General features: G+C 62.6%; 1 protein-coding gene across 3 annotated transcripts in view; it reads left to right on the top strand.

Moving 5' to 3' along the window:
- Positions 1 to 12,556, top strand: part of MAD1L1 (mitotic arrest deficient 1 like 1) — a 322,840-nt gene that overhangs the window by 14,756 nt on the left and 295,528 nt on the right. For all 3 annotated transcript variants that reach the window (XM_040455714.1, XM_040455715.1, XM_040455713.1), the window contains exon 9: positions 501 to 562. In XM_040455714.1, the coding sequence (XP_040311648.1) occupies positions 501 to 562 (62 nt within the window). The remainder of the gene's footprint in view (positions 1 to 500; positions 563 to 12,556) is intronic.

The following is a 12,556-nucleotide window of genomic DNA, read 5'->3' as shown; positions in this document are numbered from 1 at the left end:
TGGCGCCAGGTGGGGGACGTCCCCACCTTCTCCCGTTCTCCCTGTGGGGCCACGTCCACTGTGGACGCTTGGGCGCTAGGGCTGAGTGCATCTGCCCTGGGACCCGGCGTCCCGTGGAACCCCTGGACCAGGGGAGGGGCGTGGGGTCTTGTGGTTTCAGCGCCCGGTCTGCCTCGGGGCCGCTCGGCCTGCTTCTTCCTGAGTCTGCGGGGCCGGCCGCAAAGGAGGCGCACTCGTAGTTGGGCGGAAGCCGTCTGCTCTGGAGCGGACTCCATGCCCCGAGGCGTTCAGCTGAGATGAGGGCAGGCTCTTCTGAGGGGTCAGGGAGACTTAACCTCCTCCTTGTCGCCGGCAGCTCCGCATGAGGCTGGGTGGTCTGGGGACCGACGTGGGGTTGTGTGAAGAAGGGTGGCGGGTCGCTCGCCACGGAGGCCTTGGCAGGTGTGGGGGAAGATGCTGGGGTCGTGGCACCCTCAGCGTTCGCCTCCTTGTCTTTGCAGAAGCTGCTGGCAAAGCTGCAGAGCTGGGAGCGTCTGGAACAGACCACGGGCTTGAACATCAGGTAGGCGGAGGGCGCCCCCGGCGGTGAGGTCCTGCCTCCCCTGGGCCCCCGGCAGCTGGAGCCCCTGGCAGAAGCCCTGCTGGAGGCCGCCTGCCGGCTTGTGCAACAGCCTTTTGGGTTTGATGTGGCATTTTGCTGACAGGAGGGAAATGCAACTAAGGACTGTCCCTGCCCAAGTCTTAACTTTCTCCTTTAAGGTCGGTGGTGGCATGGTGGCAGGCTTTTGACCGCACTGCAGCGGTGGCTTCTGTTAAAGGACCTTTGCCTATACTGAGGGAGCGATTGCTTTTGGGGGCGAGCCATTCCTTTTAGGCAGATGGAAGGCGGGGAGATGGACTGAGCTGTCAGGGGTGAGAAGGGAGCATCGTTGTCCCGTCAGGACCCCGCGGCGTGCCAGCAGGGGAGCGGCAGGATGCAGAGGGGCAGCGGTGGGGGCAGCTGGGCGGTGAGCTGGCGCCTTGTCCTCTGATGGCCCGGACGGCCTGGGGGGGGGCATCTTTCCACTGCTCCCTGCCTCCCGTCCTGGGGGCTACTGCCTCTCGTTCTCCAGCATTGCTGCCTGTCCCTCGGTCCCCGGGACTTTGGGCCCCCCTGTGGATAGACTCCTCCCAACAGCTCTGTCCTCTTCTGGTTGTTCTGTTCTGGGCGAGGGCTGGTGGGAGACCAATTGTCCCTGTTCGTCTGGAGCTGTGGTGTTTCAGGAGCCTCTTGTTTCGTCAGCTTGTGCGACTTTAAGACTAGCTCCCTGTCGTCTTTCCTGGTGCTCTTGGAAACTGGGCCAAGATTGAGAGCCTGCTTTAAAGAGCTGTCCCGTAATTACACTGTCCGAGGGCTGGTTCTGGAACCTGCCGTGGTTTCCATCAGCGTTACTGACTTCGGTGTCTGTCCCTTGTAAATGCCTCCTCGTCGTCTCTTTGCCCCGCTGAGTCCCAGAGGACAGACGCGGCTGCTGTTCCTTCCTGAGCTGCAACCGCCGCCAGACTCGTGGAGGGCTGACCTGGTGGAGCCTCACCTACTCTCTGGGCTTAGTAACTCACCAGAACGCTTCCCTCCTGCACCTAGGGAGGCTTGTCAGAAGAGAAACCTCTGTGACTTCTTTCTCTTGCAGGAGATCAGAGGCCCACTCGTGCCCGATCAGACCAGCTGGCGGAGTGTCTGAACGCCCAGCATGTGCCACAAAGCCCTCGACATCAGTCAAGCCTGGGGCTGGTGCACAGCTGGCGGCCGCCTCTGGCCGGGGCGGAAAGTGTGGTTCCTCCTCCGGCCCTTTGGTCTCGCTTCCAAATCAGAGGGCCTCCCTGAGTGTGGCTGGCATGTGGGGGGGGGGGCCTGGGGGGGCGGCGGAGGGGGGTGGTCGAGGGCTCTCAGGGGTGGGTGCTGCTTGGGGCGGGCGGGAGGGAGAGGAGGGTGTGAGTCTGTCCCTGGCGTCTCTGCCCTCCCCTGGCTCGTGGGCCCCTCGCCAATCTGTGCCTGGCCCTGGGCCAGTGTTCCCATCGCCGGGAATGCGGCGCGCGCCTGGCCTTGTGTGTGGAGGCTTACAAGTCACGTACTGCGGAGCGGTGCTGGCCTCCCTTCCGAGCAGCCGGAGGCTTCTGGGGAGGCGGTGAGGCATCCTTGTGGCCCTTGCCTCCCGGCACCCCTGGTGAGGGTCCCCCGGAGGGGCAGGTTTTCTGTCGTGTGCCTGGTCACTCTGTGCCTGGCCACCGCGGGGGCCCCTGGGGAACCTCAGTGTCTCCTGTTCACCCTTCCTGTCCGCAGCAGGGCGCCTGGGTGGGCTTCACCTCCAGTCACTTGTGTCCCTCTGAGGTGGGTCCGTGTGTCCTGTAACAGTCGGTGGGTCGCAGGCTTGTGTATTGGTCCAAATGCAGGGAGTCGACCTGTCCAAGACCGCACTTGACCTTGAATGCCGTGAGGAGGAGTTGGGCCATCCTCTTTTGTCAGGTCTTGGGCAGTTGGAGGTTTGTGAGCGGGGAGGGAGACCTGGGGGAGCCTATGTCCGGCAGAGTTGAATATGGGGACGGAGACGGGCGGAGGGAAATAGGGCACAGGGAGAAGTTGGGATCCCTGCAAGGAGGGAGGGGTGGACCCGGTCGGGAGCGCTGAGACCACTGTGGGTGGCCGGGGTGGGTCGGCCCCGGGTGGGTGTAGGGTGGGTGGCCTCCGACAGCGTAGCCGTCGTGTCTGCGGCCCACTGTCAGACCTTGGTGAGCGGTGCCTGAATCTCTGTTTGGCCCCCGCCTGGCCCTCAGGGTTGTGGGGCTGTCTTGTGCCTCATTTTACACATCTGCGAGTGGAAAGATTTTTCTAGAATAGTGGTTTCTCACCATGGGAGTCAGACTTTCTCCCTGTGAAAACCTGTTTTCACGCTAGGCCGGGGGCTTGCACCCCCAGAGCAAGACCAGCCGGCTCCGAGAGACAGCAGTGAGTCCCAGTCCAGCAGGTGCCCCGGAAGCAGGAGCTGGAGGGGCCGGGAGGGCCTTAGGACCTTAGGACCTGGCAGGCTTGATTCTCCTGGCCTTTAGGCCAGGGCTTTGCCGCCACTTTGGGACTGAAGGGACTCGCTTGGCGTGTGTCGCTTGGTGTGTGTCGTGACCCCCAGCCCCCAGATCCTGTCCAGGGTCTCCTGGGCTTTGAGAGCTACCGCCACTAGGTGGCGCCCCCGGCCCCGTGATCCTGCTCCCTGCGCCTTGAGTGCCTTGGGCCCTTTGGCTTTCTGGCTCCAGACCTCTGCCTGTAGTTCTTCCTGGCCCTCTGCTGCTCCCCGTGGACCTCACGTGCTACGGCCACGGCCTGGGGGAGCAGCCTGTGGATGGCCGGCAGGCTGCCGTTGACTGTCCCACCCCTGCCCTGTTCTTGCCCAGCCTCTGATCCTCAAATGCTTGATGCCTATGAGATTCTGGTGTCTTAGCACAGATATTCCTTGCATGGGCTTTCCTCTGGGTGCAAGGCTGTGTCTCTTGGCACGTTCTTGGAGGGCCCTGCGGCCTTGCCAAGGTTGGGAATAGGTCGGGTCTAACGCCTGGAACAGACCAACCCCCTGGAGTTGACACGGCATGACCGTTGCCACCTTTCTCCCAGTTCGGGATTTCTCACATCCTCAGGAGCCCAGAGGTGTCAGGGAGCTGGTTACGTGAGCTGGCTGGGGCGGTCCGGCAGTGTGACCCTGTAGGGAAGCCCCGTGCCAGTTTCCTTGTCTGCCAGACAGCCTCATCCACCCGGATGTTGCTGGACGCCTGTCTCCAGCATGTGGGTCCTGTGGGTTGGAGGCAGGTGGGCCGCCGGACTCGGAGAGTCCTGGTGGGAAGGAATACTGCACCGGGTTGGGTGGGGCCTGCGTACTCGGGGGTGGGGGGGAGGGTGGTGCCTGCAGGTCCCCATCCTGGGGCAGCGAAAGCCGACCGAGGGGTTCGGCAGCGGTACACAGATCGCGCCGGCGTGCGGAGACCTGTGACGTGCTGAGCCTTGTCTGGGGAGCGGGGCCCGGCGGAAAGGTTTGAAGGTGCTGAAGGCGGACACCAGGAGACACTCCGTGTCTGTGTCAGCCTGGGTGAGACCTTCCGGGGGCACTGGGGAAAGACTGACGGAGAGGCCGTCGGGAAAATGGAGCAAAGGGGGTACCTGGCCTTTCCCTTCAGACAGCCGGGGTCGTTTGCTATTTAATAGGTTAGAGAGGAAACGTGATCGCCTCGGTAGGTGCGGAGGTGTTGGTGGGAACTCAGCACCCACGCACGATGGCAACCTTTGAGCAGTGTAGGAGTGGGAGGGTCCCCCCTCCCCAAGATGCGGCACCTGCTGTCCCTGCGTCTAGCCCGCCCTCTCCCCGCTCCTTTGCGGCGGCAGCGGCGGTGCGGCCAGCGCACAGTGGGAGGGAGGAGGAAAGGCCCGCGGCCGGGCGGGAGGACGTAAAGCTGCCCCTGGTGGGGGGCAGCACGATCGTCCGTGTAGGACGTCTCTGGGCATCTGTAAAGAGCCGGAAGCAGTAGGTCTGGCAGGTTCACGGTTACGAGGACAACGCGCGCAAGCGGACTGAGTTTCTGTGTGCCAGCAGCGAACGGTTGGAGTCACGCAGCCCTGAAGAGTCGCGTTGGAAATGTGAGGCTGAATGCAACGGAAATCTGCATGCTGTAAAGTAGTTCTTTCTAGAATGACAGGAAGTCACCTAGCAGCGATATCAGCAAGTGGAGAGCGATCCCGTGCTCGCAGGTTGGAGGAGTCCGTGGTGGGGACATGTCAGTGTGCTAAAATTCATCCTCACCTCCAGTGCATCCCCAACCAAAGTCCCAGCAGGCCTTTTGGTAGAAACCAGCAAAGTGATTCTGGAGTTTCTATGGAGACGAAAAGGGTCTAGAATAGCCAGACTTGTTTTTGAAAAAAAAAAAACGTGGGCTTACGGTGGTTAATTTCCAGATGCACCATAAACCGTATTGATCAAGGCAGCGGGTTAATGGTGTAAGGATAGACTTACACGTCGACGGAAAAGACTAGAAAGTTCCGGAATAACCCGAGTATGGAATCTGTTGGTCTCCATCGAAGGTGACAAGATAAATCAGTGGGAAAGAGTCAGTCTTCCGCAGACGGTGCTGATGCAGGGGGATGTCTGTATGGACAGGTGTAGATTCTGGTCCCTTACTGTTCCGGCGTTGAACCAGTGGGGCGTGGACCTAACCTGGGGAAAAACCAAGGCTCTGGAAGCTTAGGACACAAAAGCGTGAACCAAAGATGAAAAAAATCGTTCGCTTAGAGTTCCCCAAGACTAGAAACACCTTTGCTCTCAGAAAGACGCAGTGAAGGCAAGAGGCAAACCCTGGGCCAGGAGAAAATCTTTGTGATGCGTCTAGGTAGGTTGACGGGAGACCACAGCCAGATCTTGCTTAAAAGCTGGGCAGAAGACAAACAGATAACTTCACGGAAGAGGGTCCACAGACGTGAATAAGGAGGGGACTGATGCTCGGCATCATTTGTCATTTGGGGGGCGCTGGGACGCTGCAGCTGGCCCCGTGGGATGGCTGGGACCACAGGCTGGTCACACCAGGGGCCGTGACGGTGCGAGCAGCCCGCCGCAGGGGCAAGGTGAGTGGAGAGCCACGTGGCACTTGGGAAACCGTTTGGTGGCTTCCTGCAGGTTTACGACGTGACCTGGCTCTTCCGTCCTGGTTCTCACCCAAGAGAGGTGGAAACGCGGCCTCACAAAGATGAGTCCCGGAGTCTTCACAGCGGCCTATTCCCACCAGCCTGCGCGTGTGGATGGCGGGCTTGCCCGGCCGCGGGGAGTGGGTCAACGCGACCTCAGGGGGTGCTCCGCAGCCACGAGCGACGAGCCCGACTACGGTGCTCGGACGTGGGGGAGACCTGCTGACGCCGGGTGCTAGGAGGCCACGCACGTCTCGGGTTGGGATGCGATGGGAGCGTGAGGGGCCCTGGCAGTGTGCCGGAAGTCGCCTGCCCTCGGCTGCTGTGGCGGCCGCTCGTGTGTGTGTGCTCGTACGTGCGTCCCGCCTCTGTGGAGCTGATCCGTGGGCGATGGGAGGCTGTGGTGGGGGGTGCTGAAGCTTCCATTTTGGGTGGAGCCCATCCCCTGAGCCAGTCGGGCCCATGGGCAGTGGGACTGCCCCGGGCTCTGTCTGCCGGCCTGAGTCTTGGGGCCTCAGGGCAGGTGCCGTGGGCATGACTGCTTGAATTCACCGCCCGCGGGAGGGGGGGGGGTTGGGGGGAGGACAGAAAGTGAAAGTCGCCTTCCTTCCTCCCGCCCTCCCCTGACTGCTGCCCTCCCACCTCGCATCGCCCTCAGCCAGGCTGGCGCTCTGTCACCGCCGCCCGGTCCCCATCGTGCAGTGCTCTCGTGCCTGGGGTGCTCTTCTCAGAGGAGGGGGCCTGGGGTCCCCGTGCTCACCCCCGGTGTGTCCAGGCACCGTCCACTGCCTCTGTTCTCGTGTGGCTTTCTGGAAGTCGTACGAGCACGCGAGCCCTTTGGTGCCCTCCGTCACACGGCGCTCGGTCCGTGTCCTGCACGTTCCCGGTGGATTTCCAGCGGTACTTCCGCACCGGCACGCGGCGCTGCTGAACCGAAGAGCCGCACGTCGCTCCGTGAAGTGGACGAGCTCTGTGTTGCCTCAGGCCCGTTGGCGGACACTTCGGTTCGCGGTGTGAGCGGCGCCTGAGTGGCCGGACAGATTCTCAAGCAGGTGTTTTGTCTCAAAGACGGACGTGCTTGAGATCGGCAGATGGTGCCGGACCGCCCTCCAGAAACGCCGTCCCGGCGTACGAGTGGCACCGCTTAGTTTGGGCGGCACGCTCTCCGAGGTCTCGGCAGAGATGCGGTGTGGGGCCGCGGTGCCGCGAGGAGGCAGGACTCTCCAGCGGGCGGCTTTTGAAAAGCTCATTTGGCGGTTCCCACTGTAGGAAGCCTTATCAGCGGGCGAGGAATGCACGTTGAGTCCCTCTGTAGTCAAGCCCCTAATTTTGTAGAGGAAATGACTTGCTGGTGGCGTGTGAGCCTCTGCGATTTGGCTCCTTCCCCCGTCCTTTTGTCCCCGGATCTGGCCTGGTTTCAGTCCGGCTGGGAGGGCGTAGTGCCTGTCAGGAAGCCCGCAGGTTCGACGGAGTGACGGGTCTCGGAGGCTGTTGGCACTAGGGAGGCCGAGAGGCTGGCGGGTCTCGTTGGCTCTGAGGCCTGGCGGCCGTGCCCCTGAAACTGCTGACCTGTCACCCACAATGGACACGGGAACCCGACACCGACCTGCGTGCTTCCTTCCCAGCAGGCTTTGTTGGCTGGCCAGGTGACCGGTCGCCCCCGATGTGTGATGTGTGAGGCCAGTCAGGATGACAGTGAGGCGGAGCACGATTCCTTCTTATTGGCCACCCCTGACACCTTTGTGGCTGCCCGTCCTCTGGTCACCATTTCTAATGCCCTGGGTCTGGGGTCACTCGGGACGCGAGGCACTGCTGGCGTTGGGGGGGGGGGGGCGTGCTGTCAAGCTTTTTTCACCATTTCCCTTGGTCTCGGTTTGGTTTCTTTTGCGGCTCCAGACGAGGAGGAGGAGGTTGGGCAAGAGTCTCACCTTCTGGGCGCTTGCAAGCGTGGCTCTTTCTTGTGGCCTCAGCCGTGAACGTGGCATTGTTCCTTCACTGGCTCCTTTGTCTACCGGAAGCTGTTCTCTGGGAGCCCTGGCCCTAGAGGGGCGCCTTCACCCACCCTGGGCTCTCTGTCGGCCTGTGCACCTGGGGCGGGCTGGGCCCCGGCGGCCCCAGAGCTGTGCCGGCAGGGCCCGGAGACTTGTGAGCCCATCCCAGCTCTGCAGGTCCCCGTGGAGGCCAGCGACAGAAGCAGGCGTTGTCGCGATTGACTCTCCGCCACGTGTTTGTCCCTCTGCTGGGCATCCTCAGTCTTCGGTCTCGTGAAGGAAGGGCGGGGCTTGTGTTCAGAGGCTCCGAGTCTGGCAGCCAGCGCATGTGGTAGACGTTTGCCGAGTGAGTCGTGATAGGACCGCTCTACTTTTGTGCATCCGTGTGTGTGCTTAGCCGTGACTTGGGACGGGGCCCTGTCGGCTGGCTTGGCTGCGGCGACAAGGCTCCCGTGTTGTTCACACTGTTGTGATCCGGTGGGAATCAGACGACAGGTGTGGCAGAGAGCTTCCTGACAACCGACTTTCTCCAGCTGCTACAGCCCATCCTGGGTCTGGGGGAGCAGCCCCGGCCCGTCCCTTGCTCCCCATTGAGGTTTCAGATGTGAGTCTGGCCTCCGCTCGCCAGAAGCGGGCGGAAGCGGGCGTGCGTGGCGAGGCTGGACGGAGCAGCATCCCCGACGGGCCGGCTCCCCACACCGGGCCCTGCTACGGCAGTCCCGGACAGGGCTGGGCTGCCCAGGGGGCTGTGACGGGGACCGCAGTCTGCGGCACAGGCCTGTCCCCTCTGCCCCCGTGCGCACAGCAGGCCGTGCTTACCGCACTGTGGGCAATACAAGAAGGGCGGCGCTTTCCTGGAGGGGCTCCGCCCTGTGTGTGGTCACCCTGGCCGCACAGACGGTGAGGCAGGTGCCCTGTCCCAGGTGGACGTGCCTGGTGGTTCAGCACTTGCGGTGTGGCCCTCGAAGCGCTTTGGAGGGCTTCACTCCCAGCTTTATAGACATGGCCCTTCTACCTGTGTACATCGTGTTAAATCGATTGGAAAAAGTCTAAAGCCAGGTAGTGAAAGGATTTAGACAAAACAGGCTATGCTGGGTTACCCGGGGATTGGGTTGGAGAGGGAGGAGGCACCTCCCTGTTCGGTTGCTGCAAACTTGGAGAGGCCTTTTTGAAGTCCTCCTGGGGGGGGGTCCTCCCTCGTCCCTGCCCAGGTCCCCCACCCCCAGGCAGAAGGGGAGGGGGCTGGGAGCTGCCTGGAAACATGGGGTCTGGTTCTGTGGACACGAGCTGGGGGTCGCGGCTTGGAGGGTGGCTGGCCTTTGTGAGCACCGAGTGGGAGCCCACGTGTCCGTGAAGCAGGGTCACGGCACGAGCACAGATTTGTGTTCTTAGAAGCCAAGCAGGATTATCCATTAGATGGTGGCTGCCAATTGGCACGGGACTGCGGGGCGGCCGTGATGGGCCGTGTGACGTGGCTTTGCTGCACTGTTGCTTCTGTGTCGTTCCCACTGTTCCCGGATACGAAGCCCGGACCTCCCTGTCGTCGTCTGCATCTCAGGGACAGAACGCTGGGGCACGCGTTGACGCCTCTGCACCACACCGCATCCCCCGCGGCTCTGGTGCGCCGCGCGGGCTTCAGGCCCCGGTGGTGGTGGGGATGGCGTCTGGGCCAGCTGGGTGGGCGCTCCTCAGACCTGCTGTGTACCGCAGGCTCTGGCCGTGGCCACAGGTGGGCTCTTGTCTCCTGGGAAACGTGCCCTACAGAGGATGGCCGTCCTGAGGACGAGGAGGAGGCAGGGCACGTAGGAAGAAGGCGTGCAGGTGCAGGGAGAGGCGAGGACCAGCTGGGTAGGCGCCAGGGGGTGGCGGCGGCCACCCCCCAGGTGCTGGTACTGCCGTACCCCGTCTTCGTGTGGCACAGGTGGGACCAGGAGGCCTGGGTCTTTCTCACTCGGGCTGCCGGCCGTGAGCGCACCCTGGACGGGCGGGAGTGGAGACCCTTGGCCTGGAGCGGGGGCCCTGCTCGGCCGTTCCTCCTGCCCTCACGTCTTCTCGAAGTCTTAGTTCCGTGGAGGCCACGGCGGGTTTGTCCTTGGCGAGGAGGCGCGGCGTTAATTGTTCCCGTGTCTGCTGTCGCTCTTTCGTTTCGCTTCCGAAGGTGCTCATCTTGAGTGAGGTTCCTGTGCGGCCGCAAGTGGGGTCTTTACTTGAGGGCACGCGTTTGTGATGACAGGCGGTGACGTGGTGGGGACCCCGGGCATTTCCGGGCATGGACGCTGAGGCCTCAGGGCTTCGGGAAGTTGACTGGGTGTTTTCTGTGGCCTGTGGGAAGCCGTTGTGGAGCGACCGGGGTCATTTCAGATCACAGGGGGCTGGAGACCCTCGTCTGAACACGCACTGCGTTCACGTGGCTCGGCGTTGAGAAGATGTGTCGGGGCGATGGGGACAGTTCTCCTCTTGCTCTCCCGGCCACGGGCCTCCCTTCCTGCCGGCCGCTGGCACTGCTGGCTTTGGTACGTCTTTGCGCAAGTGCTCGATGCACGTGCAACTGACGCGTCTGCCGGCACGCGCCTTCTTGAGCCCCCGCTCACCGTGTTGGAGGCGCTGGTCCAAGCTCTCTCGCTCTGTGTCACGCCCAGAAAGCCCAGTTTCTGAAAGGCACGCGATGCTTCCTCCTGCATGTGGTATAGTTAGGGGACGGGGCGGGAGACCGTTCCCTCTGCAGAGTTTGGGGGTCCCCGAGGCCGGTCTCAGTTTCAGTGATGGCCGGAAGGGCTGCGGGCTCCAGCAAGCTGTGCCTCACAGCTGTGGGGCTGTAGGGCTGGGAGCGGCACACCGCCGGGTCACCGACCAGTGGCCTGTCTCCACCCTTAATCTGAGTCCCTTCACCCCTGAGGAAAGGAACCTGTTCCAGCCGGCTTGCTTTAATGACTTTCATTAACCGACTTAATGAGGCCTATACTCAGGAAGTCTTTTTTTATTGGCCAGTGATTCCACGTCCCTTATCGATGTCTTGCCTGGGGAAGGACCATCGAAGCTTTGGTTGCAAGTTATCTTCCTGGATCGGTCAGTCGGTGGGGCATGGAGGCCACAGGCTGTCCCTGCCAAGGATCCCCAGTGTCCTTCTTGTCCCACTTGTCGTGGAGAGCCCGTGGGTAGAATGTATGGTGGGCGAGTTTGTGCACCGGGCACGGCCGCCCAAGTGCATGCTCCCCGCCTCGTGGGAGGTACACGTTCTTGAAAGCACCACCCAGGTGGCGGAAGGGATAGCTGGGCTTAGGACAGCACTTTCTGTACTCGGGGAGCCTTTGGGGGGCCCTGGCCCAGGGGAGGGGTGGGGTAGGCGGTGGCAGGGCAGGTCGGGGATGAAGTGTGAAGGGGAGGGTGAGTGTGCAGCCCAGGACAGAGGCCACAGGCTGCTGAGCAGGCCGAGGGATGGGGCGGGCAGCCGGCTGTGACAGTGACTGGCTCCAGTTTGGAGCAGGTGTGCCACAGGGACAGAGCAGAGGCTGAGAGACGTCCTCAGCACGCGAGACAGGAGGTGACCTGGCCCAGTTGGGGGGCTGGGAGGGTGCAGGCAGATGGGGCAGACACGGGGACAGGTTTTGGCTCTTAGGAAGGGAGAGCTGTGGACTCTATGTAGCACATGTGCGTTTGAAGGGTCACAGAAATAGCCAGAGGGAGTTGTCACGGGTGTGCAGGTCTGGATTTGAGGGCTCCCTCTGGGTCATCTTCGCATGACCACTAGCAGGGGTGGCCGGGCCGGCCTAGGGAGCAACGCGGATGGGGAACAGCAGAGGCCTGGGGTCCAGGGCCTCTCCCTGGCGGGAAGGCTGCGCAGAGGGGGCCGCTTGCGGGCTTGCCTGAGTCTGAGCTTCCTCGTCTACACGTCCGTGATGGCGTCTAGCCATCGGCCGGCAGGGCGATTGGCATGTGGTAGCTGGCAGCGCTGGTCAGTCAGTCCCCGTCCCCTGGTGGGGGGAGCACGCCCTTGGCCCGAGACACCTCGGGACCGCGCTGGGCCCCGGATGTCCTGGGAGATGGGACGCCAGTCTTCCCTGGTCTGCATGGGAACCTCACCTGTTTGGCCGCCTACCTGTGTCTTAGAAGGTTGGTGGCACCAGGGAGGTCAGGATGGGTCTCAGAGAGCGAGTGGGTCCCCGCACCGCTGTGGGGCTGTGGCAGTGACGTTGCTGAAGCCTGTGGCTTGCACATGTGGGAGAGGAGGTGATGGGACCCTGGTGCAGTTCTTTGATTCTAGCAGACACCTGGCACCTGCCAGTGCCCCACGGTAACGTTGAGAGCGCCGACCTCGGCTCTTGGCACGCAGCTTCCGTGGCTCTCAAGCGAGGGGGTGTCCCGGGGATAGGCGTGTGTGCGTTTGTGTGTGCGTCTGGGAGCCCCGGGGCAGCCTGGCCGGTTCTGCCCGGGAGGGGAGGCAGGGCCCTTCTGGGGCACCCGTGTCTCCTAGGGAGTTGCAGGATTGTCTGATGAGGGTCCTCTCTTTGCCTCTCCCCTCCCGCCACGAGTGAGTGGAGGGCCTCCGACCAAGGGGACCGTGCCCTGAGTGGGAAGCTCGCTGCTGACCTGTAGGGCCCTGAGGAGGGCGGCTTTGAAGACTTGCCTTTTCTGTGAGGCTCTGGGGCCCTGACCCAACCGAACGACATACAGAAAACACGTTCACGGCTCTTCAGGTTTTGTCCTCCGTGATCTGGGAGCTGTGCTAAGCAGGGTGTCTGAGTGGCTCGGGTAGTGGCCTGGTTCAATCAGGGGCAGGTGACAGTAAGGATAAGTGTTCGCTGCCGGCTCCGAAGGGCTCAGGGAGCCAGTCCTTCCTAAACATTTACCGTTTCACGTGGCAGCTGGCGAGATG

This window comes from Herpailurus yagouaroundi, unplaced genomic scaffold (genome assembly GCF_014898765.1).
Source record: "Herpailurus yagouaroundi ecotype Mexico unplaced genomic scaffold, PumYag 216, whole genome shotgun sequence".
NCBI lineage: Eukaryota > Metazoa > Chordata > Mammalia > Carnivora > Felidae > Herpailurus > Herpailurus yagouaroundi.
The sequence above is the reverse complement of the archived record's forward strand: the minus strand, read 5'-3'. Positions and strand labels throughout refer to the sequence as shown.